The sequence below is a fragment of the Pollachius pollachius genome, assembly GCF_949987615.1.
Source record: "Pollachius pollachius genome assembly, chromosome: 13".
NCBI classification, from domain to species: domain Eukaryota; kingdom Metazoa; phylum Chordata; class Actinopteri; order Gadiformes; family Gadidae; genus Pollachius; species Pollachius pollachius.
Window position 1 is genome coordinate 11,785,256 of NC_136946.1, and position 26,706 is coordinate 11,811,961.

The 26,706-nt window shown below is 45.8% G+C and overlaps 1 protein-coding gene across 1 annotated transcript in view; it reads left to right on the forward strand.

Moving 5' to 3' along the window:
• Positions 1 to 17,172: 17,172 nt before the first annotated feature.
• Positions 17,173 to 26,706, forward strand: part of LOC307084870 (E3 ubiquitin-protein ligase TRIM71-like) — a 22,877-nt gene continuing 13,343 nt past the window's right edge. Inside the window, 1 exon segment of the mRNA XM_079749374.1 lies at positions 17,173 to 19,065. Coding sequence (XP_079605500.1) covers positions 18,304 to 19,065 — 762 coding nt within the window. The 5' untranslated portion in view covers positions 17,173 to 18,303.

Sequence of the window (26,706 nt, forward strand, 5' to 3'; positions counted from 1 at the left end):
CAATAGGATTATGTGTGTGTGGTCACATGATGCTGGGTTCGTACGTCTTCATGGCAGTTTAATAAAGTGCCTGTAAAGTCAAGACACAGTTGTCCGCGCTGAATTAATATTCCTCAAATAGAATATACGACAGGTGGGGGCTTGCACGTTGAAGGGACCGGGTTGGGGGGTTGCCCGGGTAACCGGTTTTCAGTGACCTGGTTTGTTACATTAAAGTTCTTTCAAGTACTCACGACTGGACATCGTTATGTCACCGGCGAGGTCATTACAACAGCGTATAACTGCGTTGTCTTGTGACAGTTTAATGCATTTTTCACAATTAACCAGCTCTCGTTTTGAAGGCAGTGGTAATTTTGGCAGCTAGATTTAGTCTTTGGCTGCACAGGGTTCTGTTTATGGGAGCCTAAAACACCCGGGACACCCACCATCATGGCTAAATCAAGTCTATTATTTTGCTGATATGTTAAACATCCAATAATCAACTACACCCCCCATCCCGCTGCGTTTGGTTAAAGTTGTAATGTTGACGTATGAGAATGAGAACGAGGGAGGCGCTGAGTCTGAGCCGTTCATTCCATGATTCGATTCACCGTTACCGGAAACTCGACTGAACGAACGAACGAACGAACGAGGGGCTGAGTCTGACTGACTCAGAGAACCGTGTATGATTCGATTCACCGCTACCGGAAACTCGACTGAACGAACGAACGAACGATTCGCGAACGACTCCTCTTGGCGAACTGAATGACGCGAACTGGATAGGTTAAAGTAAACCTGCTCCCAACTCGTATTACGTTCAAAGACTTAATTGGGGCACAGCTGGTGCCGAGGCGGAAGCGGACCTCCAAGTGTCGCAGAACCAGGAACCTTGCCGCTGTCACACCAAATTTGTACCGGGTGCCAAATTTGTACCTGCCTGGCCACAGATGATCGCGTCGATTGACGTAGGAAGGTTCAAGAACATTCGCGAAGTCGTTCATTGAGTTCAAGAACATTCGCGAAGTCGTTCATTGAGCGCGACAAGACAGATAGCCCTAACTTTACAAATTACATTTATTAGCGTTCCTAACTTTATATTTGTATTTCATTTAATTGTTTAATCAAATTTAGCTAGTAACCTCTGTGTTTAATGTGTAGTAAACCGAGTGTTTAACCGCGAATGTTCTTGAACCTTCCTACGTCAATCGACGCGATCGTCGCGATCATCCGTTGCCAGGCAGGTGTGGAATGGATTACGTATGGATTACGTACCCGGTTCAAATTTGGCACCCGGTACAAATTTGGTGTGACACCGCCGCTGTGCAGACCAGACACATTGGGTCACCTAACGACACGTTGAATGAATGCGTAGGACCACCACCAATAACACAAATGATTCCGGAAAACGGTCTCGAGGGTGCAAGGACCGAGCTGGCCGAGGATGCCTTTACACGCTCGCCACATCGAGGAGTAAAGAGGCCGCAGAGGAACCATGTTGCACGCAATGGGAGGACCGATGGGGTAAAAGTAGGCAGACCTCACACGAGAGGCAAGTATCACCAAAGCGGTCACCACACCAAAAGTAGGCAGACCTCACACGAGAGGCAAGTATCACCAAAGCGGTCACCACACCAGAAGTAGGTCTAGATCTGAACTCAAACAAGTTTGTCGTAGATCATGTTCACTTTGTAGCACTTTTTGGAATCCAGCTGAGCAATTGTCTAAAGCACAGAGCATAATAAAAGTGAGAAAGGAGTCGGAGCACAAACTAAACAGTCGCCGTAAAGGCTCGGCTTCGCGTGCTGCTCGCGGAGGCGCGAGAGCACATGTACGCACTGAGAGAGGCGCGCGGGCTATTTCTTCCCCCAAGGGGTCACCGAAAACGCACCGCTTGAAATTAAGTCAATCCATGTCAAGACACCAAAACGTCTGGTATCGGTGGCGACGTGGACGACCTAGTTATAGACAGTATTGGTCGCAAAGTAAAGCCGGAACGTTCGGGGAGATTCAGATCTCTGAGGGCCGCCTGGTGTCAGCCACAGGTCGCAACGGCAGATGCCGCCCGAGGCCTTAAAAGAAAACAAATACATCTCCCTGGAATCCCAAGTATCACTTCAATGTTTCAGAAACGGACAAGGTAAACTGTAAGCTGTGTTGTGTCTAGGTGAGCAAGTTTACTGACGTTAGCTAACGCTATGCTAGCATATTTCTAGAGCAGGTCAATTATAAAGATGGAAATGGTAGGTTCTCTTAAATAATATGATTTGAACCGATTTTGTCTGCTAAAATATAAATTATTACACAGTTTGACCGATGTTTTGCTTTTTTGCAGATATCGATGGCCATGGCAGTTTGAGTTACAGTGAGTTGACTGATAATGACACTAGAGGTCATGAAGCAGTGAAAGAGAAACCTCGCAACTCCCCAGCTGGCAGTCCGAGGCATGGTCTAGGGGAAAATATTGCAATTCAAAAGGAAATCGAGACGACTGACCCCTCAGACAGCCAACCAGAAGTCGAGGAATTTTCATGCCAAAGAGCAAGAGTCCATTTGAAGAAACTGTATTTGTCGTGTGCACGCACATGCATGCCCTGGCCCTTCTCTAACAGGGGTCCAAATATGTCCTCAAGCAGTGAAGCCCATCTAGCAGGGCTGGGTAATCCATCACTAGGAAACCTTGAAGCTCCAGTGAATAGAAGTGAATCAACAATGTCAAATGTTGATGAAATCAAATTTAAGGTTTCTTCTAAAATGGCAACCATTTCTTCACCTTTGAGACAGCCGGGAGCCAATTGTGTCACGAGATCTTCATGGCTCAAAGGTGTATGTGAGACACCCAGCAGCTTAGGTTCCACTCCTCTCTCAAGTCCTAGTGTTAGTGAAAGCGCAACAACCTCCACGCTACTGATTTCTGAACCTGAGGACGGAAGCCACCTCCCAGCGATGCCTCTTTCCAGGCTACTTGCATTTGCTAACCCAAACAAGGATGTCCCGTCACCAAGCTCCTTGGTTACCTCGCACAGACATGAGGTCAGTGCTGCTGAAGATTCACCCTGTCACGATGAAGAAAACGACATGGATTCATCAAGTTCTACTCCTTCCTCCACGCTTTCACAGAACTATGAAACTTTTTCTACATGTAACTCCAATATTATGACTTCAGAAAAACCAGACACTAGAGAGGTCTGGTTTGGTAGAGAGGTCTTGTTGCATAGTGTTCCAGTGGAACCATGGTCAAAGATTCACCTGGATCTTTCTCTCCGGCCACTGCTCTCTCCTCTCTCCTCACCGACCAAGCCGTCCTACACAAGACTCCTGCCAAACCAGAGGAGCCAAGAAACCAAAGTTTGTGTTGCGTCCTCCTTGGATTTTAGGACAGAGGACGTTCTCGATGAGATCACGGCCTACGAGAACGATATACTACTCGTTGATGTGGTCCAGGATGACCCAGATCTGTTTGATAACCTGCCCAAGCAGAGCATGTTAAAACCGGGCCCTGCACTTCAAGGGTCACCTAAAATCCCACCCGGGGGATTCATGTCTCGAGCTGGCAGAGCTTTGTTGGAGGCCAAAAAAAGGTAATGTTTTCCAATTAGGGTGTTATGCCACAGGCAATAAATATTGTTTACATTTTTCAAAGATGCTCTCTAAAATGTATTTTTGTTTTACAGAGTTACTTCAGCACCAGTCCAGTTCTACATGAGATCTGTATTTGCTGATCCAATTGAAGGTATGCCTTGAATTTTCCCTCACAGGGGTTTAAGTTTAAACAGTTTGAACTTAAAGAATTGAATGTTGAACATGCTGTGTTATGTGTGTATACTACAGAGGAGAGCGATAGCAGACCGTGGCGTGCCAAACGTTTCACCCCTTCCCCGACAGCATGCAACAACTGGCCCACAACCAACCCAGCTGTTGGGCCCACAACCAACCCAGCTGTTGGGCCCACAACCAACCCAGCTGTTGGACCCACAACCAACCCAGTTGGTGGACCCACCACCAACCCAGTTGTTGGACAGGTATGTTCAATGGACATTTGACCTAAAAATGGTGTGTGTGTGTGTGTGTGTGTGTGTGTGTGTGTGTGTGTGTGTGTGTGTGTGTGTGTGTGTGTGTGTGTGTGTGTGTGTGTGTGTGTGTGTGTGTGTGTGTGTGTGTGGTGACATATTATACCATCAGGTGTGATTAGCCGTTACAAGCCGTTTTAAAAATTGGCCTCTTCTGACATCACAAGTGGGCATATCCAGATAGCTGTGTGCTGGATAGATCTGTCTACCAGCCTACCCAGTGGACTGCACCAAACGTTGCTCATCTATCCGTTATACATCTAGGTGAACACGCCCACCTATGATGTCAGAAGAGGCCGATTTTTAAAGCGGCTTGTAACAGCTAATCACACTCACACCTGGTGGTATAATCACCTTTAAGGTGGCCGGGTTATTTGAGAGAAGTTTTAATGATTTCTTCTCTGTTGGGTTTCTCTTACCACAGGCATATTAACAATTACATAATAATATGATGCTAGAAAATGCATTTCATGTGAAAAATTAGACGGGTGCTGTGGTGTAAGATGATCTTAAACCTCAATACAGCTACAGTTAAAGACGTATCAAAAAACTTAATAGCTGAATTCATTCGTTCAAAAGTTTAAAGTTGGAGCTTATTTGAATTCTCTCTCCAAAACAGAGCAAATTTGACACCAACAACAACCAAACCGGGGACACCTCTGATCGGTAAATACACCAACATATGTGGACGGTGGATAGGCTAGGTTTTAGGTGTTCAACGTGTTTTTATTTAATCTTTTCGTAGGCCCCTGACTATTCAGGCAAACAAACCCCTGTTTAATTCGTTTGGATCCAAGGACTGTGACAATGGAGTATTGCAGCCAGCAGGTTGGTACCTCCAGGTCACTGATTTGGGTTAATGTTCGTAGCAAATTGAGGTTTTCTCGTTTTCTTAAATGAGTCCATTTCATTTTTCGTAACGCAAACTTCACTCGCAGACCAAAACGAACTTGATCATGACCTCACTGAAGGTAAGACAAGCTTTAGGGCTAGGGGGTTGGGTTGAGTCAAATCACAATTTTGAGCCTTTAGGGCAATGATGTGGAAAATCCTCATAATGTGAATAGCGCGCCGTATTCCTAAAATGTTTTCTAATATTTACGTCCAGGGTACAGGTTCAATTACTAAATGTATCTCAATTTTCAGTGTAGTTAAATTAATTATTAGGACATTTTGGATTTCCCTTCAAGGGCATAGGTTGAAAATCCGAGAGGACCTGTGGGCTTTAAAGCGGCATCCGTCTACAACTGTAAGTATTCTAGCGTGACCATGACACACACACGTTTAACCCAACCTGCTATTACTGCATTTGTTTATTCAAGCAGGAAATAATTTTGAATGCCTGTGGGACTAATTTTTTTGTTTTTTGGCATGAGATCATAAAAAGAGAAATTTGAAAGGATTTTGCTATTGTATAGCCTACTAGTCTGTCTCCTGGGAACCCAGATCACAGTTCAAGACTGCTTGATTTAAATCCATGTTTTATGAATGTTTACTTTTATCAAATTTGACTCCTGAATGTGTCCTCTTTTATCAAATTTTTAAGAACATACTAATGGCCTGGTTTGGGTGGGTTTCTTTTAGGTTTAAAGCTTTTAGACAAATCCTCAATGATTTGTCCCCTTTAGACGGAAGTATAAACTGTAGGGGGCTCCAGAACACATGAGGACATTTTCGAAACACTTGTTTTGACATTTCCATTGACATTTTTTAGCAACTATATGTTGTTATAAAACCCATAATTGCCATACCGTTTCCTGATTGCGAATTTTTCCAAAATTCCGAAGTCCCAGAGACCAGGTATAATAATACAAAAATGTAACCGTTGACCTCTGCTCTGTACCTCCAGTACTGTAAGTTTTACTTCAGTGAGAAGCAGTCGTGCTACTACAAATTCTGTCGATTCCCACACTCGCCTGTTGAAGGGGATGAAAAGGTAAGTTGATCTTTATAATGTTCAAATATGACTTGAAATCTGTTAATGGCTATCAGTGTATACAGCCTCTGGGTCCTTAGAAATCTTAAATTGTTCTTGAATTATAGAATGAAAGCACTGTCTCTATTGTGTATTGCTGCTGGTTAGTCTCTTCGAGTTCTTTATTTTTTCATGCAATCTTTTTTAATTTAAAATGTATACAAATGAATCAAGGGAAATTATTGGATGTTTGGGTATCAGAGCCCCATAGAGGACAATCTGAAGTGATTGTCACTTCATACCAGTTTATAAATGGCTTGTGTGCTTTCTTCCTAGTTTTGTATGGAGACTGTCCTACGATTTACCAAGAATCAACTGTGCCTGCAAAAAGCAAGTAAGTTTTCATTCGGTCTAAAGCACTGTGTCTATCAGTAATTGTCCTTACTCTGTGGTGTTTTGGAATTAATTATTTTCTTTTTTCATCCCACCACCTCCCCATCCAACGTAAAGCAACATTTTATGATTACATTTGGTTAATTGGTTATATTACTAATTAGGAGGACTGTGGGAGGATGTTTAACCATATTTGAAATTGAGAAAAGCAAAGATTTCTCATAATTATTAAATAATACCATTCTCTGTGGTTTTTCAGACAAAGCACGCAGTGCGAAAAAACTCTGGGCTTTCGCTACTTGTGATCAGCATTTAAAATTATGTACTACAGGGACTAAATAATAAATCTAGAATGAATCGACTAATCTGTTAAAATTAATTACAGAGGAATTCTTCAACAATTAAAATAACCATTGCATTCCTATGATTGAGTCATTCAGTAATGTTGGTTTCTTTTGCTGTTAATCAAACGGCTAAAAACAATCCCCCCCCTCCCCCTCGGGTCTCTCACCCCCCCAGGTACCGTGTTTATAGAGTACTACCAGAAGAACTCTCCGGGAGTGTTTTTCTCCCACCACGTGGTGACGTGTCTTCTGTGGTCGATGCTCAAGGCCAGCCTGTTCACAAACATCCTCTCGGTCCTCAACCTCATCGTCGCACACCAGATAAAAGTGAGATGTTCCATCCGCTCAGCGTGTGGTACATTTTCAAGCAATTCTTTTTCTCGCGTCATTGTATGAATAGTTATACAAGGGTTCACTTTAGCTTCATGCACTCGACATGGCAACGAGTGCGACGAAAATAGTTTCTAAATACTCTGGAAGTACAGTTGAGATGAATAATTAGGTTGACCACTTTCTTCCGGACCCTGTAAAAACAATGCGATATTTTAGTTAATAGAAAGACGACGAGTATAACTTGTATGTCCTGTCTCCCAAAGAGACGTCTGTTTCTTTTAAGATGAAATGAGTGAATTCGAGGGCGATTTCATACAGACTTCCTTGCAAATTTTGATATTGATTCCCATTGGACGCTGGAGAGTGTAGCTATGTTAACCGACGGTTAATGTAGCTAAATGGCAACAATACTCGCGCCTCAATTCTCACAACACTGTTCCTTGTCCCTCCCTTTCCTACTGCCTGACCCTTTTCCTGTTCTCCGGAGACCAGCCAGTACCAGAGTTCCTGCTGGAGTTCTTCAACGTTGTGCGAGAGCAGGACCTCAATGCAATCGTACCTGAACTCACAAGGATCACATCCCAGGTACCGCGCAACGCACCTCACTTTCTGTCTGCTTGAACGAGCCGCATTCTTTCGTTCTTTGTACTGACGGTTTCCCCCCCCACCCCCTGCCACCGTCAACGTGGTGACGTTTGCGATCTCCCAGATGTCAATGTCAGCCCTGCCGGCGAGCATGGACAATGCCCAGATGAGTCCCGATATCCAAGGCAACAATCTATTGGTGAAGCCAGGCATGTGAGTGCCACGTCCACACGCTGTCCCTCCACTCTCAAATCACCATTCAATAATCACGGCCAAGTGACATTGTAAAAATTATAGTTCTGTACTTCCAAAGGTTACCCCCCCCACTCACCACCACCAGCCCAAGCAATGGCTTCCCTGAAACTCTGAACCTGGCCCACACCCTTGAGGAAGTGGAGGTTTGTTTTGAGGCCACACGCCATTGCACCATGGTTCTAATTTAAAGGCCTACGTGCAGGTTAACCGGAAGGTTTGATTAATGGGTACATAAAGCACTCAAAATATGTGTATCATTTATAAAATGTCTCCAAAATAGTGTTAAAGTCCAGTTTTTGTCGTTTTTGGCAGATACAGGTGTTTTCTAACGTCATTCGGCGATGACGTCACATTGGGGAGACATGGTGGAAGGTAGCCTCAGCCTAGTACTAGAACTATGGCGTCTTAGAGGTGGCAAGAACCACAAATAACATGTATGATGGCTCACAGCCTAATAATTTCAAACCTGTCGGACGTGAGAGGGCGAATGAGGAATTGCCGAGAACTGATGGCGGTCAAGGCCAATTTAATGCATGGTCAGAGGAGAATGAGTGGGGAGTTGCTATCATTTAGCAACGCAGCAACGAGCGCTGGAGCTAGTCAATGAACAGCAATGCATACAATAACGACACTTTTATTTTTACTGTCAGTGAATAGCACCAAGGGAAAGTCAACGTTTTCTTTTTATCTAGTGACAGCGATTATGTCGTTCAGATAAGTACCGTAAACTTAGTCAGAATATCTAGAAATAGAAGGCATAATACTAGCTATGGGCTAACTAGCCAGTCCCACCTGTGATATCCCCCTAGATAATCCCTAATTAAATCGTACCCCCGACGTTGTAATCAGCTTTCCGATTAGTTATCCCACGTTTTGATGGTAGCCTACTAGCTCCAGTAACATCTTTGCCTAGTGTTTATTTCTAAGCTTTATTTTACCCAGTGTGCGAAATACCGTCAATATTCGGGGGTCCCCATCTCCCGATTGTTGAGCAATACGGATGTACATTTTTCAGTAGGCCTATAACATTACAATATTTCCTGTATGCAAGACAGACACTTAGCTCAGGAAGTAGAGCAGTTGCCTTGTAACCGAAAGGTCGCTAGTTTGATCCCCAGCTCCTCCTAGCTGATTGTTGATGTGTCCCTGAGCAAGACACTTAACCCTAACTGCTCCTGACGAGCTGGCTGTCGCCTTGCATGGTTGACTCTGCCGTCAATGTGTATATTAACCAATGTAAGTCGCTTTGGATAAAAGCGTCTGCTAAATGCCGTAATTGTAATTGTAATTTAGCCTACATGACAACACACACACTTAACATTTTTTGATAATCCAATATGCTATATATTTTAAAGCAACACTGACATAGGAGGCTGCATTGGCTTAAGTTGTTTGGATGCACGTTGATTTATAACAAGGAGAGGCAAAGTTGTGCATTACAATGCAAACACGACAATAATTGACACTAATCTGGCGCACTTAGAAGAGCAATCAACTGAATAAATGGCAGGTATAGCCTATCGGACACGCAATCAGTGCACTTGCAAATGAGTGCCTGCAAGTATGACAGATTGTGGTGTGACATTATTTAACCATCAATCTACCGTAAATACGACCATACAGATGTACATTGAACACATACAAAGCACATCGTCCAACCCGGCGGATGCTGACAGACAGCCCACAACAAGCCAAACATCGCCACGGCGGGTGTGCTCTCTCTCACTCTCGCACGACCGTACACAATCACTCCAACTTATCCAACTCCAAGGCTAGGCTGCTTCACTAAGACCACAACTAACCACAAGGCCTTCATAACCATGCAGTATGCCGAAGCCGGAAAGGACACACGCACAGTCGCACACACTCATCTTATGCAAAACAATCCGTTTTATCATCAACATTCAGTCACTGCAAAGATTTAAAGACTAGCCTCTTACCATAAGTTAGAATGGACCCAAAGTATGTGATTGATACAGTCTGGTTTAGCTTTCGCTTGCTATCCGTTTTTAGTATGACTTCTCAACATTACGTCTTTCTTGTGTTAGGCGCACATGGCTAATTTGCATACGTGCACAGGACTGGCTGGCTCCTCAAGGCAAATTATAGAACATATTTAATTATCTTTCTATCTAGCTATCAACGCATGTGTCTAGTTTTAATGTGATGTATTTTGTGTATGTCCAGTCAGACTTGTTGTCTCCCTTGTTCTGTGTGGTCTTGTAGGCTATACTGTGTGAGCCGAATCACCTAAATGAATTCCCGACGATTTGTGTCGTTTGGTATTAATAAAGACTTGACTAGGCTATCCATCTATCTAGGCTATTAATAACAATTATTCGCCGAAGGCGAAGTGAATAGTGGGGAACTATTCACCCACTATTCACGGAGCCTACACAAGGAAGTCTGACTGGACATACACAAAATACATCACATTAAAACTCGACACATGCGTTGATAGCTACATAGATAGACAGATAGAAAGATAATTAAATGTTCTATTATTTGCCTTGCGGAGCCAGCCAGTCCAGTGCACGTATGCAAATTAGCCAGCCGCGAACACTCGAAAAATAAACAAGAAAACACTTTTTGCCGGGATTTATTTGTTTTTATTAGCGATTTATTTGTTATTAGCGGACATTTTGCGATGAAAACAATATCGAGTTTGAGATGTCAATCATGGGATATTGCCCAATATCCCGAGATAGTGAAACAATCAAATTTGTGCCATCTTAGGAGGTTTACGTGTAGCATATACTAACTATATATAATATCTATGTATTTATCTATGTATCTGTATAATCTGCTTAACACTCTCTTACTAGCCTCTACTCTCAAGGGTCTCAATGCGGCTTTGGTCCGTGTCTCCCCAACGTGACGTCATGCAATGCATTCTGGGGGAAATGAGAATCAATAGCAAACCGCTGGAACAGTACCTACTTTTTCGTATTACGTTCCGTTTTGTGATACCTAACAACATTAATTACAATAAATAACGGTTTAAATCTTTATTACCAACAAGCAAATTGCACAAATGCGTTGGAAAATAAACCCTGCCCAGCGGCCTTTAAATAGGTGCCCGTTGTCTGTGAGGTCCCCCGGGGGAGCCAGGGTCGTGGTGTGATGGTGCCCCCTGTGTCTCCGCCGTCCTGTCTCCTCAGCTGTGCACCAAGCAGAAGAACTGGCCGCGGCTGGGCTCGGTGTTCAGGCGGGTGTGCCAGTCCGGAGCGCGCCCCTTGGACCTGGAGCAGCTCAGCGGACGCATCACCGTAGCCCTCCTGTCCGAGGCCAGCGTCAGACTGCCCATTCCCTTCGCCGCCTTCACGGACTCGGGTAACGATGGGTTTTCTGCAGCTTTGGCCCTCGGAATATTCCGTTCACGCTTGACGATCGCGAAGATATTTGTAACGGCAGCGTCTCGCGTCTTTAATGTTTAAAATGGTCCAAGATACCCTCTCCTCCCAGCTGCTGTGCTGGTGTGGGACTGAAAGGGTTTTGGTAGATGACTGTCTCTTCTACAAGCTTTAAACAATGTACGTGTTGGCACTGGTTCAACGACTGGTTGCGACACCTAAACGCTCCTGCATCAGTGTTCCTGAGTCCTACAAGGTGTGCTCTTGCAACACAGGGCACACTGATAGTCTTAATACTAATGCAAGCCACTTCAATGTTTTTAATGTGACATTTTGTTTGTGACTGTTTCTCCATTCAGTCTTGAAGGAGGGCGCAGATGACCTCATGAAGACCACCCTTGGCCGTATTGGGGTCTCCCTTATGCTTAGATACTACAAAACCCACCAGTGGGGGAAGGTAGTGTATCTGTGTACAATAAGCATACGCATGAACACATAAAGCCAATTGTATGCCCTTGGGTGTTTTTTAAATCCCCTGCTCTAAAACTACTATAGAAACCTGTTGTTAGAAAAGACAAGTCTGTTTAATTCAAATGATACCTCCAACTGGCTCTTCATCTCCGCTTCTGCTTCCATGACTGCCAAGTGCTTTTCAATAGACATTTGGAAAAGGGCATTATGAATCCCAGTTAAACTAGGGCTCCCTGTAAATGCATGTATTTGCGGCCCCATCTATCTGTGAGCAGGGTCGGCGAGTGGTGGAGATTCTGTCCAGCATTCAGGTTGCATTCTCGACTCTGAAAGGCTTGTTTGGCAACGAGTGCGCTGCTTCTCGCTGCTCCCTGATCACCATGGCTTCCAAGCTCTTCCTGCGGAGCGGCAGCAAAGAGGGTGCGCTCAACACACTCAGAGGTATAGATGTGCCCAAGTATGGAGGACAGATTGTTATAGAAAAGGCATGTCCAGATAAACTAATTTGCCTGGGTGTCATTTCTGATGGAAACTTTGTCTAAACTACCCTTGTGAAGGATTTGTTTGTGGTGAGCATGACGGTGCCTTGTTTGGTTTGACCTTGGCTCAAAATCCATTGGACAAACCGCAAGCACGAGAGTTGCTGCCTGTCAGGGGCCTGCCGTCCACCACTGGTTGGGTCTGTCGTGTGTTGCAGACAATGAGTGGTTTCTGGCCTCCTGCTCGTGGCCGTGTGGGCCCGAGGACCTGGAGGAACGCACCCATCTGCTGCTGCGGCTGGCAGAGCGCATGGCCCACAGAGGCGCTCTGGAGATCCTCTCAAACCTCCCGGGCCTCAAGGAGCCCAACGGTGAGGGAGATATGATGAATGGTGCCCAGGACGTTATTGAGGTTGCAAAACAAAAATATTCCTATTTTAAACATGAATACAAGTACAATTTAAAGAACATTATCACTGCATTAATAAATCTGTAAAAATGTATCAAGTCACACTGTTCCGTCAGCGTATTCATTTTCCCAAGCCTCCCCACCTGAAATGGGCACGTCCAAATGTGTCCACTTGGGAAAGAAACGACAGCTTCAGACACGACCCCAACCATGCACAGAACATCTCCAGTGTCCTCCCCTCTCTGCAGAGTCTGTGGACGTCTCCCAGTGCCACGGAGCCGTGTTCAACGCTCACCTGCAGGAGTGCATGGAGAAGCAGATGCTGCCCCTGGCGTCAGACGTGGTGGAGCTGATGCTGTGCAAGCAGCTGGAGGTGCAGGCGGGCCTGCTGCAGGCCCTCCTCAACAAACTGGGCAAGCAGAACTTCTGGCTCCGCGCGCGGGAAATATTCATCCGTAAGTCTCTCCAAGCACGTACCAACAATGGGTCGTTTTTCCATTGGTGTAAGGTTTCTACAATTTTTGATCGTGTCAAATTGTGTATTTTGAATGTGCCGCTGGCGTAATGGAGGTCAGGTTCGGGACCTGCCCTAAATAATGGTAGCCTGAACACTTACTCTTCATCTTCATGATGAACGTGTGACACATCAGAGGCAGCCCTCTTGTTTGTTTACCCATAGAGTTCCTCGTCACATTAAACCCGCCGTCTCATAGATGGAACGGCTGTGATGGCCCTACCCGGGCCAGGTCTACTGGAAATCTGGGAGAGAGGGAAGCCGGATGCATATGCCAGAGCAAATAAATCATGCGCTCGCAGACTTGTCTAGTTTCCAGGCTATCATTATCAAAGGCATTATTTAAAAAGTGTTTCCTTTCTTATTGAAGTTTCTTATTGAAGTAAATTACAGTTTAGAGCTGATGGCCTCACTGCTTCAGCTATAGTAAAAAAAACGGCATGCATTGAGACGACATGAACACATTTGATCAACCTAGCAAAAGCATGAGGCGCTGTCTCTTTAATGGGGAGACATGCATGACCCTGGCCTCACCCTGCAACGGTCTGGGGGGGTCTGGGGGGCAGGTGCGCTGAACGCCGGCTACTACCCCGAAGTGGCCGCGGCTCGGGGCCTTCAGTCCCTGTGCGTCCCCCCGACCCTGGGAGAGATAGAGATGGCTCTCTGCCTCGAGATGTTCATCTCCACCAACCTCTCCTTGGAGCTCCAACCGGCGGTCCTCTGCATCACCGTCCAACGGTAGTGTGTGTGTGTGTGTGTTTTATTGGTCATATAACAAGAAATGAAAAGTGGCAATGCCTGCAGAGATTGTGCAACATAAAAAAAAAAACTACAATATATTAAAACAAGTCCTATGTAGAATAACAAAAAAAAACAAATGGAGGTATTCAGCACACTACATTGGACAGAGATGATTAAAGTGAGATCAGTCGGACCCAGTCGGAGGTTGGTAACACCCCCTCTCCCTCCAATCAGGAGCGATGCCTGTGAGAGGGTTTATCTGTCGGCCAGAAGCCGGCTCCTCTCGGCGGCGGCCATCCTCCAGCCCAGGCTGACGGTTCACTACGCCGCCGTCAGCTCCTCCCAGGAGCAGGAGTTCACGCTGGACACGCCCTCGGCGCGCCTCTGGCTCAAACACAACCGCTCGTGGGCCAGCGGGCTGCAGAGCCGTCCCTCCTAGCGGTAACCCCAGCCGGCACCTCCCCTCCCACTGCCCCGCGGCCACGCTCCCGACTCTGCGAATCAAGCCCCTCCGCAACATACTCTCGTTCCAAGCCGGGAGAAAGCGCCTGCATTCCCCCTACGAGGGCCCAAGGAATACCAGACAGGGAGTCATGGTGTTAAAGAAGATGCATTAAGGATTGTGTGTTAGGCCGAGGACTTTGCTGTGTAGTTGATACTTAGACGTGCAACGCGAAATGGTTTCCTTTATTTGGATTTATTCCATTTTTTACAATTATTTTCCATAACCAATATTGATACCTTGTTTTCATTTGCCGTTAAAAGTTGCATAGTTACGTGTAATGTAATAAACAGAGTTGGTTCATGTTTATGCATATTTGTTTTAAGGTATTTTTTGGACCTTTAGAATTCTGTTGAATAAGCTGCTGTTGACAGTTCCTAAGCACTTATCCTGGCTTCTTTTGTAGGACGGTTTTTTAATAAACGTATTAAATTAATTGTTTTTCGTCATTAACTCATTGTTTTAAACAAATCTTGTATAGTGCATGTTATAATTGAGGGAACATACAACGGATTTTAGAGAAACATGCTCGTATATGTGATTTGTGTTTACTCAGCATCCAATGCATGCATATCGGCAACAGCTTCAGGACTCCGCTAGATGGTGGACAACAACGAGCATGTTTTCACATTGTGCCTTTATTGAGAAACTCATCAAAGCTGACTGCCCGCTCTAGAAGGGTCTCCGATTTATAAATAGACGTCGTAATTTAGCTGACAAGTTGAATTACAAACAATGGCTTACCTGAAATGCTGTCGACACCTTTTTAGCATGCATCATACCTTTCCTGCAATCATTACTACCACCTCCATACATAAAAGGGGCGATAACTACTTAATCAAGAAGCCTCATGACAACATCCATGACACGTTAATTAGCCCGCGTAGCTTACAGTCCCATCATACTGACTTCTGTCTGCCAGCCCCCGTTAAAAGGTCAGTCTTCTGCGTGGTTATGGAGCTGCTGAAAGGGTAAATTGTTCAATGGACCTCGTGGAGGGGGAAGTTAACACGCAGAGCCCAGAGCTATTCAGGGGAAAATCTTTCTAAATGGCTCTGGCAGACCCTCATCAACGTCTTCGTGGAATAATATGGGCTGAACATGGCAGCATGTCGCCTCAGTGTCGAGAGGCAAGGCAGGAGTAATGGCAACGCTTCATGCTACTCCATATTCCTTTATTTACTTAACCGCGTGAAAAAGCGACCATGTCTGCTGTGCTGTTATCACAAGATTCTCATCGTTCTCACATGTCAAAACCTTTCAATTATGCTCCTCGCAATTCTTAAAACTACGTGCGATACATGTTTCATATACAGTATAAATGGAGGTTAACTAAAGGGCGTGGTTAGGCTATAGTTTTAGCGGTAAACCGTAGCAGGACGAAGCTGAAGTAGCCCTATAGCTTAGCTGTTCGCAGCCAGTGATTTATTTTGCCCTCTAGGGTTAGGGGAGTGTCCTATATGTATGGCCTGTTAAGCCCCTTGAGACTGTACCTGTGATTAAGGGCTATACAATTACCTGAAATAGAATTTAATTTAATTGAACCACTGATACTGTGACATGTTAATTGATCAAAAACAAAGTATTTGTAATGAATTCTGAATTACGCCATATATCCCCCAATAAAGGATTCAGTCTGGACTGGACCGAAGTATTTTTTTTTTCCCAAAACCGATCTAAAAAGTGGTTCAAAGGCCTATTTCAGGCCAGATATGTACGGGTTCTGTTTATGCTGTTACAGAGTCTGGCCCAAAGTTTTCGTTTCCAGGGCGAGTCCTGGAAATGAAAACCAACTTAATAAAAACCGGCATTGGTCATAATGTCCCCTCCACAAAATATGTTTCATATATATGTGTACTATATGTTCGTGCTAAGTTGTAAGTAGATCTGTTGTTATGAAATAGTTCTTCTATCATTCTACTCCAAAAGTTAATTTGATAAGCTACAATTTACACTGCCTACCCAAGTCGTATGGCCCAATAAGTTTATATACGTTTATATATAAATACATTTATTAATTAGCAAAATATAAATAATAAATGGATTTGCCTCGTTACACCAAAAGATCCGAGCCCCACATGATCCTTCCCTTTTTACTTTTTTAAAAGAAAAAATGTGAAGGTTAGTTTGATTTAAATGGGTTTTGAGCTCGGTTCATTCGAATAGTGAAACAACATGAATAGCATTCTGTGGATTTTGTATTTGCCAGAGACACGTGGCGGGCTGCGTGACGAACGACCACAAAGTGGGTATCTGGACCCTGACGTCAGGGTGATTGCACGGGGCACTTGCATTGATTTGCAATAAGCGCATCTGCTCATCAAATCGAAACCAAATGTAGTTTCTACTTTTGTTTTTACGTTATATACAACCTTGTATTGATAAGGGCCATAGGCCTACAATCGCCACGTAACATATCGACACTTACATAACAGTGACTTCTGGATTAAGGAAAACTGTGCTGCTTAAACAGCAACATTCCCTACGATTTACACATTTTATTATTCTATCACCTTTACCTTGTTTAAATAACAAACGCTCACGAACGCGCTTCTCTCTCTCTCTCTCTCTCTCTCTCTCTCTCTCTCTCTCTCTCTCTCTCTCTCTCTCTCTCTCTCTCTATCTCTCTCTCTCTCTCTCTCTCGCACACGCACACACACACACACACACACGCACACGCACACACACGCAGCGCCTGAGAGAGCCGAGCCTCTCTTCCCCTCCCCAATCCGGGGCGAGCCTTGCAGCGCTGAACCAGCCCCTCCTCCTACCTCCCACCCTCCCCCTCCTCAGGGCGGAAATGTGTGTCCATTTTACTCCGTTTACAGCGGTTGGAGGAGCAGCCTTATCAATACGCGCCCACGAGACGGGGTACCAGCGCGTAGAGCGCACTCTCCATGTTTTGTTTATATCGCTGAAAACTGGGGGGAGAAGGAAGAGAGGGCACCGACATACTGAACTGGTCGTTTTAGACCGGGTTTCCAGATTAGAGGGCAGATTAGTGTTCTCGCACGATCGCAGGACTGAGTGGCTCGTAGCCCGCTCGGGAGCCTCCAGAGAGGCGCGTGGAAAAGCCCTTTGCATTCCTCCGCGCATGCATAGCCAGAGAGGGAGAGGTTAATAGGAAGTGGGCTCCCTCCCAGCCGGAGCTGGGGTAAACTTGAAAATTGCGTGCAACATCGTTGGAAAGGTGTTGCGTGCTACGGAGTCCAGAGATCGTTCCGTTTAAACGTCCAGGGGCTCCTGGATCTCTCGGGTTTGCGTCCACGCGATGAACCGTGTCGCTTGTGTGCCAACGCTTTCATGAATAATTTAGAGTCTTCTGGTCCGAGGCTAGTGCTGCTGCTACTACCATCGGTCGCTGGCTGCGCCTGACGCCGAGGAACGGGCCCCGATGGTGGACTAGAGGGGAGACGACAACACGGACTCTGAGAAGCGGACGGGTATACGTTGGACATTTTCCGTGCAGGCTACTTGGTGCGCCCGTTTTATCAGCGGGGCTCCGCAGTCATGTTGACTCTGTGGGGGAGGAGAGACGCACCTCATACTTAGACGCTATTTCTCTGTCACTACAATTACAGATTTATTTCATGAAACCAGCCTCCAAAACGTCAGCGAACATTTTACCCATCTAGGCGCTAAAGTGCGTGTTTATGATTATTCAGAAATTACAACGATGCCTTTCTTTAAGTCGCCTTATTATGGGGATGAATTGTCCTGTTAGTTGTAGATCAATGTGTCTCCTGATAAGTTGATCTCAACCTTATCGATTTTCAAAGTTGCTACCTCTTTTTTTTGCGTCTGTTCAGTGTTATTTACTGTAAGAATTTTACAAGTCGATGAGCAAGGTTGATCCGACTTCATGTATACCTCATAAATCTACCTCAAACACAAATATAACACACCTCCAAATGAGATTCCTGAACTAATTCACGTTTTGAATCGAAGCTGTTCATAGTGGCGATGCAGATGGCTTCGTTCCCAGACACTGACCTGCAGACGTGTCCGCTCTGCAAAGAGCTCTGCGGCTCCTCCGCGCCGATCTCGTCCAACTCATCTACCTCCTCCTCCTCCTCCCACACATCGACCTCCTCCAGTCAGACCTCCAGGAGGCTCCACGTTCTGCCCTGCCTCCATGCCTTCTGCAGGCAGTGCCTCGAGGGCCAGCGTAGCCCGGGAGACCCCCTCAAGCTCCGGTGCCCCACCTGCGACCAGAAGGTGTCCATCTCGGAGGCCGGGTTGGACTCCCTCCCCTCCACCAACTTCCTCTTCAGCAACCTGTTGGACGTGGTGGTGAGCTCTGAGGACCAGCACCAGAACAAGAACGGCCTCCACTGCGGGGGCCTGCTGGGCGGCGGCGGCGGCGGCGGCGGCGGCTTCCACCACCAGCACGGGGGCCTGCTGCGTCCCCAGCTCCTCCCGGAGCCCCAGTGCAGCTCCTGCGACGAGGAGAACCCCGCCGGCTCCCACTGCCTGGACTGCCAGGAGTACCTGTGCGACAACTGCGTGCGGGCCCACCAGCGGGTGCGCCTCACCAAGGACCACTTCATCGAGCACCTGAGCGAGAGGTTCCACCTGGGTGGCCGCGCCAACGCCCTCACCAACGGCAACAACGGCGGGCAGCCCGGGGGCACGGTGTCCCTGGCCCAGTCGCTGCAGAACAACTTCGCCCTGCTCTCCCTCTTCCAGGACCGCATGAGCTTCTGCCAGCACCACGACAATGAGGTGAGTCACCGCACACGACACGGGGAACACGCATCACTGCTCCGGGAATTGTCACTGCTCTGGGAATCGCCGGCCGGGAAGGTCCCCCTCGGCCCCAGGAACTTGAGATGTTGCCTGGTCGTCCTTCCTGGGAATGTGAGGACACTGGGGTGATAGGATGGTGGAACGTCAGGGCTGGATGTAATGGATGTAGGTGGATGGGAGAGAATTCCCCCACGTTCACACACACAAATCAGATCCTAAGAGCTATGGAGAATATGTCTTGTGGTGTTAAAGACTGCTGTGTTATGCCTGCTTTGGGACGCGTAGAAGCAGGTTAAATGGGTTGGAGGGGAAATTAGTGTTATTTCCATGGATTATGTCTCAAAGCCAAATGACAATGACTATTAACGAATGGTCTGTGTCTAGACTGAGGTAAAACAAATGGATCGATATTTAGATTCGGCCGGTACTTTTTTGAACAGGATGGGCAGTCAGAGGTTGGCCCGAGCACACCCCTATCTCAATCACTGCCCACACAAAGTACTGCAAGCGGCCTGGGGAATCACATTCGTCACTGTAATGGCATAACGTGCGTGCCCTACTGGTCTTTGTAGCGTAATGGCATTATGTGTGTGTCTGTTTGTGTGTAACAAGAGAAACACCAGGCCATATGGACTAAAGTTCAAAGGGAGATTAGTGGCTCTTCACCTTGTTCCCCGGAGACCACCAGGCATGTGTGCTGAGCTGGATTTACACACACACACACACACACACACACACACACACACACACACACACACACACACACACACACACACACACACACGTGTGTACGTGTCTGGCTAATCTGTACCACACCATACACTGGGGCAATAAAGAGACCCCTGTCGGACATGCACACATGTTTCCCTAATTGTTCGACGTCCTTCTCATGGAGATATTATAAAACTCTCGTAACAACAGGCAGCCGGGGAGAAATTGCAGGTCACAGAGCCACAATCTCCACCAGAGCAGCAAAGAACACCAAGAACTGGAGCTTTTTTTCTGGCTTTAGGCTGCAATGTAGTCCCCTAACCATCAGGGTGGTACAGTCGTAAAATGAGAAGGTTGAGCCTTGTTTAATAAAACGGTAAACCTCTCGCAGCGAATGCCGGCTTCTTTTTATTTCGTTTCTTGTAACACAATAATGGCTTAGTCAGCGGAGGAGAAGATATTGCACTATCTATTGATCTGATGACAGTTGATATTCTCTTTATGATACGCCACCTGCATTAGCTCACTGTTGGAGAGAGCGAAGGAAGCGACGGTCAGCTTTGTTTTTTGCCCTTTTAATCCCTGAGATCATCGCTGATCAATAATGTAGTGGCCCTTTTTAATTAAATTAACCTCAAACCTATCACAAAACAAATCTTAAAAAATAAAAAAGAGGATAGGAAGTAATTATCCTCCATGCTGATAACTAGCGTTGTTTTTTTTATGTCCTATGAATAAGAAAGCCCCTTCGCTTGTTAACCAAGTAAAACAAGCTTGGTTTTTTATTTTCCTTTTCAGTGTTCTAGCCAAATTGTGAATGAAACGTTTCATTCAGCATTCCGAAAAAGGCTAACACGCTAGAAACAACGCTCATCTTGCGCCTTAACGGTGTCACCGGTTTGAGGGTAACATGAAGAACTAATGACTTCTAGTCTTCTAGTTTCTGACCTATCACGTGTGGTTGGCGGAACCAGGGTTTCAACATTCCCAGCCAGCAAAAAGCCATATAGCCCTTACAGAGTGACTTAAAAAGGCCTTTCAAAACAGGAAGGCTGGCGGGTAGGGCCTGGTTCTTAATCTGACTCTCCAGGAAGTGCCGCTAGAGGCTGAGGGATTCAACACCTCATCATTAACATTGAAATGATCCACATATGGTCCAAAAGACTGGTCCAAGTCTAGCATGTGGCAGATCTCTTTAGAGGTTCCCACCTCCCAAAGCTACTCCAAAGTGCGTGTGTGTGTGTGTGTGTGTGTGTGTGTGTGTGTGTGTGTGTGTGTGTGTGTGTGTGTGTGTGTGTGTGTGTGTGTGTGTGTGTGTGTGTGTGTGTGTGTGTGTGAAGAAAAAAATAGAAAAATGGGTCATACTAGGGTCTCGATTTTGTGTGGAGGTGATTTAGCCACCCTTCCCCCTCTCTTCTCTCTGCAGCCCATTGCCAGTAAATAGGTGGGTTCACTTTTCCAGTAAGGGCTCTGTTTCTCACTAATGCCTCAGCCCACTCACTCACTCATTCACTCAAGTCATGCAGTCCTGACCCCAGGGGAGGGGAATGACACAGGATAAGCCCCCTGCGTTTCTTCTACCTGTGAGTCAGGAGCAGGAGTCAGTTGTTGTCTAAAGAAAGGGATACACAAGCTTGAATCGATCTGCTCTAAAATGGTGACTCACTTTGGCCCCACGTTCACAAACCCTTAAATAAGTCCCAAGGTGTTTCCGAATGAATGTGTCTCTTCCTTCCTTCTACACCCGTCCCACGATTTGGGGAAAGCTCTGTGATTGGCCCTATTATGCGGTCTTCTTCACACAAGGCAGTAATTGGTAGAATACCTGGCTGGTTGTTTTCCTTGATTCTTGTGATATCGTGCAGGAATATCCGCTTGGAGTATGGGTCTGAGAACCATTCGTTAACATGTTTGGCCCTTCCTCTATCGTGTTGACCATCAAACAACAAAACAACCAGATGAGGCCTGATTCTTTCATCTAAGTAGTTTCGTAACATCATTGAAAAGTCGGATATTATGAAAGTCAATGGGCAAGAAGTTAACAGATTTATAATTTGAATTATTTAAATGTTTAACTCTGAACCAAATTTTTTTGAGACATTTTGTTGCTTTTGTCTGCTTCTTTTCTTCTCTGCTTCATCGATGATGATCGTTTTTTACTCAGGGCCAATCGTTCTACAAAGAGACTTCACTGAGTTCTGGGAACTTGTAACTGCCATTTACCATTAATCCTGACATGTTAGTCATGAAATGATTAATTGAGTGATCGGTAAAATGTTAGATTAATTGACGATAAATCAACCCAGGTCAGTAAATGAGGTGTGTCGAGGAGAGAGGGGGGGTGTGTGTGCTGTTAATCAGTGCGTCTCGACAGAGACTCCATCAGAGCGACATCACTCCAGCGTGGCTGTTCAACTCGTTATTAATGTTTTTTTAAACTACGCAATGGGGGTGTTTTCCACTCCCCTATTCCAGGCGACATTTGTAATTTGTCTCGGTCTACTTTGCGGCCCTGTGCTTCCCATGTCCCATGACTTTATGGGACTTTTTTTTTAGGTGTGGTTGCTAGGCGACCCATTGGAAACTCAATCTGAATTGGGCACCATTTATGTCACCTACTCGGCGGAGACTGAAAACTAATAAAAAGCGTTTTCACAAAGGCTCATTCAGAACTAGTTTGATGAACACCAAATTCAAATTCCTGCTGGTAAGAATAGGGTAAGTCAGGTGTCTGTGTCTTTGGGATGTGTGTGTTTACTTTTGTGTGCTCGTGTACGTCTTTATATACTACTTCGAGTTTAAAGCATTTTTTAAGATGGAGGTTTTCAAGACGAACGACGAATGTGTGTTACTCTCATAAAATCCTCTGTGTTTACACATTTGGGGCATAGAATGCCACAATCATAGATGAATCGCTGTAACCATCTCTTAATCGATTTGATATCGGATATGATGAAGAGCATTTCAGTTGTGGCAGCTTAACTATCAAGTTATGTCCTCTGAAACAAAGAGAGACGCACTATCTGAGCCACCCAGACCTATAGCATCGCTTTCAGGGCTTAGTCTGGCTTTAGCTGACAACCTCAGTTCTATAAGATTACCCATTTAATTAAATGCAACAATCTGGCCCCATAGGTTGGTATAGGACCGGCCCGATTACATCCACTTAAGCTTTGACCTATTTGTTAGGTTTTCCAATCAAATATTTGGATATCCAAAAAAAGAGCCGTTGTACGGTCTGATGTCTTGCACCCTTGACATATACATTTTTAAATTATCACTGAGATATCACTAGGATATTCGGATGAAATCGAACCTAACCCTCTACTTTCAGTGCCGCAAAAAAAAAATGCGTAGACCCATCGAATTTTTCATGAATAAAAATAAAAACAACTTTAATGTACACATACTGTATGTACCTACTCTTCCTCAGAACAGAATAGGTTTATAAACCATTCCCTACTTATCTCTAGCTACCTCTCGAGTACCACACTCCCAACCCCCTACGTGTGCGCTATACTATTGGACCCATACATCCCTGTTGGCCATTTAAAGGGACTTTGCCGTCATAAAAGAGCTGCATTTTCCACGAGTCTAGGAACCTTTTCCTCTGCATTGTTGCGTAACCATTCCAAGGTCTTCCTACGATCTGCCATTGTTTGGTTCTTCTCGCTGTGGAAAAATACCATTCTGTGTTGTGCTTTTAGCTTTGTTGCTAATGGAAATGCAGTACAATTGCTTTGTATCAATGGACTAGTTTGTTGCTTGGCTTTGATTCAAAGGCTCCAATATGCACAACAATATGTGTTTGAATCAAACTAGGCCACTTACTATGGGATATCTAATTCTTATAAGTAGTAGTAAATTAGTAAAAATGTAATCATTGTTAACTGGTAAGAATGCTTATGAATACCCACAGTGTTTGCAGTTCTTTAAACGTTCCCCATTCAGTTCCACAGACTAATGAGTCATTACGGTTGTCTTGTGTTGTGATATAGACCCAACGGCTTCAATGGCTGGCGCCTTTTGTTTTGATTCGCCAGGGGTCTAATCCAGGGTGTTCATTCACACAGAGCCAGTGCTATTCTGTTCCACCGCTCCGCACTGACAAAGCGGAAGCACGCCTGTAAACGCAATTAATCCCTAACAAAACATCCTAAAGACCCTTGTTGGAAAGCCGCCCGCGACATTACCCCGAAAAGCTTTTTCAGTTTGGTCTCTCCCTCGGTCGGTCGAACGGCCGAACCGCCGCCGTCGCGGTGGTTGGGCAGACGGCCGGGGTGTAGCATTAACATTCAGATTAGGTCGTGGTGGTCTATTTACACACATAAGTAAATATGCTGGCCTATTGGCGCTCAAAGCCTCTCCGCGCCAGCTGTCCCTGGGTTCGGAGTGCGCTGGCCAGCCCTGGGCGGCCTCCTCACTGCTTATGCGCTGGAAACGGAAAATTGGATTACATCAAACGGTGGCCCCCACACGTCGTGATGTCACCCCCTCATGCATACAAACACTTCCACAGCTCTGTCCTGCTGCAGGGAGGGGGCTGATCCTAATGATATGATAATCTGGCGAAGCGGAGCGCACCTCCCAACCCCCCCCCCCCCCCCCCCCCCTCCTTTTCAGGGCAAGCTGCTATCGCCATGGAGATTGCCACACACACGCGCAGAGGCACACACACATCTCCCCAGGGGAGTCTGTTTTATGGGGAGGGGTCAGAGGTGAGAGGTGTGGGCTAGGGGAAGGGGCTGCGATATGTGGCTAGTTAAACAACAGCAAGGTAAGGAGCAGAGTGAGGCTGAGGCCAGAACAACCAGCGTTTTCCTCGGGAGCATTCTCTCATTTCTCAGAAGCTGTAACCGTAGACGCTATCTCCTACACACAGACGCGCGGTGCCAGCGTTTCTGTTTCCTGGGACGAACACGTCCGTCGTCCATCTGTGGGCACTTAGTGTGTGTGTGTGTGTGTGTGTGTGTGTGTGTGTGTGTGTGTGTGTGTGTGTGTGTGTGTGTGTGTGTGTGTGTGTGTGTGTGTGTTTGTGCGTGCGTGCGTGCGTGTGTGTGTTTGTCACAAGCAGGCTGCAGAGATTATGTGAAGTTGGACTTCCACAGTTTTAATGCACAACATGTGCACAATAATTAGAGAACAGCTCCTTTATTTCCTGTGTGTGTGTGTGTGTGTGTGTGTGTGTGTGTGTGTGTGTGTGTGTGTGTGTGTGTGTGTGTGTGTGTGTGTGTGTGTGTGTGTGTGTGTCCCAGCTTTGATGCCCTATCTGAAGCCTCTGGGCTCTGTATGCTATGGACTGAGAGGAAGTCATTTGTCATGTTTGCATTAGACAACACACGACATTGTCCATTGTCAAAACTATTGTGCACTTGATGCAGTTTGTTTAGTAGGCCCTTTATCAGATGTAATTACCGTTGATTAATTAGGCCATGGAATTCGTCTCTGGGTCGCCACGCTTTTGCATTCCGACCGTCGTGTAAAAGTACTGTTTTGGATTTCAAGTTGGTAAGTTAGTATTTTCCTAGGGTGTTGGTTAACATAGGTGTGTGTGTGTGTGTGTGCGTGCGTGTCACACGGTGTGGTACACTCAGATTGCCTTGAACAATGCAACTGTGTACATAAGACATACATCTGCCTGCTCCATTTTCCCTTGTAATGCTCCTGGCTTCTCTCTCTCCTCTTTGTTTCAGTCCCCTTCCCCTCTTTCTGTCTCTGTCTCTCTCTCTCTCTCTGTCTCTGTCTCCTGTCTCCGTCGCCTGTCTCTCTCTCTCTCTCTCTGCTGTCGCTCTCTCCCATGACATATTATTCCCTCTCTTTCTCAGGTTACTCTTCTGTCTGCTCCCCCGCCTCCTTGCGCTCATTCTCGCTCTCTCTTTCCCCCGCTCTCTCTCTGCCTCAGTTGCCACACACACACACACACACACACACACACACACACACACACACACACACACACACACACACACACACACACACACACACACACACACACACACACACACACACACACACACACACACACGCGCGCGAACGACACGGTCACATGCTCGCTGGCTAAGGAGGAGGCCAGCTGACTGTGGTTTGTTTTCGTTCTCGGAGTGAGCGGGTCAGCCAATCAGAGGGCCCGGCTGTGACCACCGCCCCCCTATACAGTATGTAGTATCTGGCAGGGTTTCAAAACACCAGCAGGCGTGTCTTGTGTGTATGTATGTGTGTGTGTGTGTGTGTACCGGTATGTGTGTGTGTGTGTCAACTCAAGTTTATGATGTGAGAGAAGGGAAAGGAAGGAAAGGAGAGTTGAGAGGTGAAATGGCATGCACGCTATGGAGCGGTTGTGTGTGTGTGTGCTGGTGTGTGTGTGTGTGTGTGTACGTACCTACTGTAAAGCTTTTCTTTTCTTCGTCCTCCCTTTGTTGAAAATTTATTGATGTGCTTTGAGTGAAAGTTTATTCATGTGCAATTATGTGGCCAATCGTTAAATAAGCTACATCGGTGCTCTGTGAGTTGAGGAATGGTTTGGTTGTTGATCCCTGATCCTGTGATCATATTCTCCTGGACAACATGTTGGAAGGATGTGATTTGGTCTGAGTTTGGGAAAGGATTTGCTGTTGGCGAAGCAAAGCTTTCCTTTAGCTGCCCTCAAGCCCAAACTATAACTTTAAGTTAACCATTTCTGGATTTCTGTGATTCCAGGAAAGGCATTTGTACCACAAGTCCCAAGGTCTTTTATTATCTTTTATCTTTACTCTATTTGTAACCACTCTCTTTTGTCCTTTTAAACTATATTAAGAGAAAGAAGGCTCATCCTTTAATTAATCATTTTTTATAATAGATAGATCTTTTTTCTTTTTGATAATGGCTCACCATAATTTAATAAAGTCTTTTAGTTTTTGAAGACTTTGG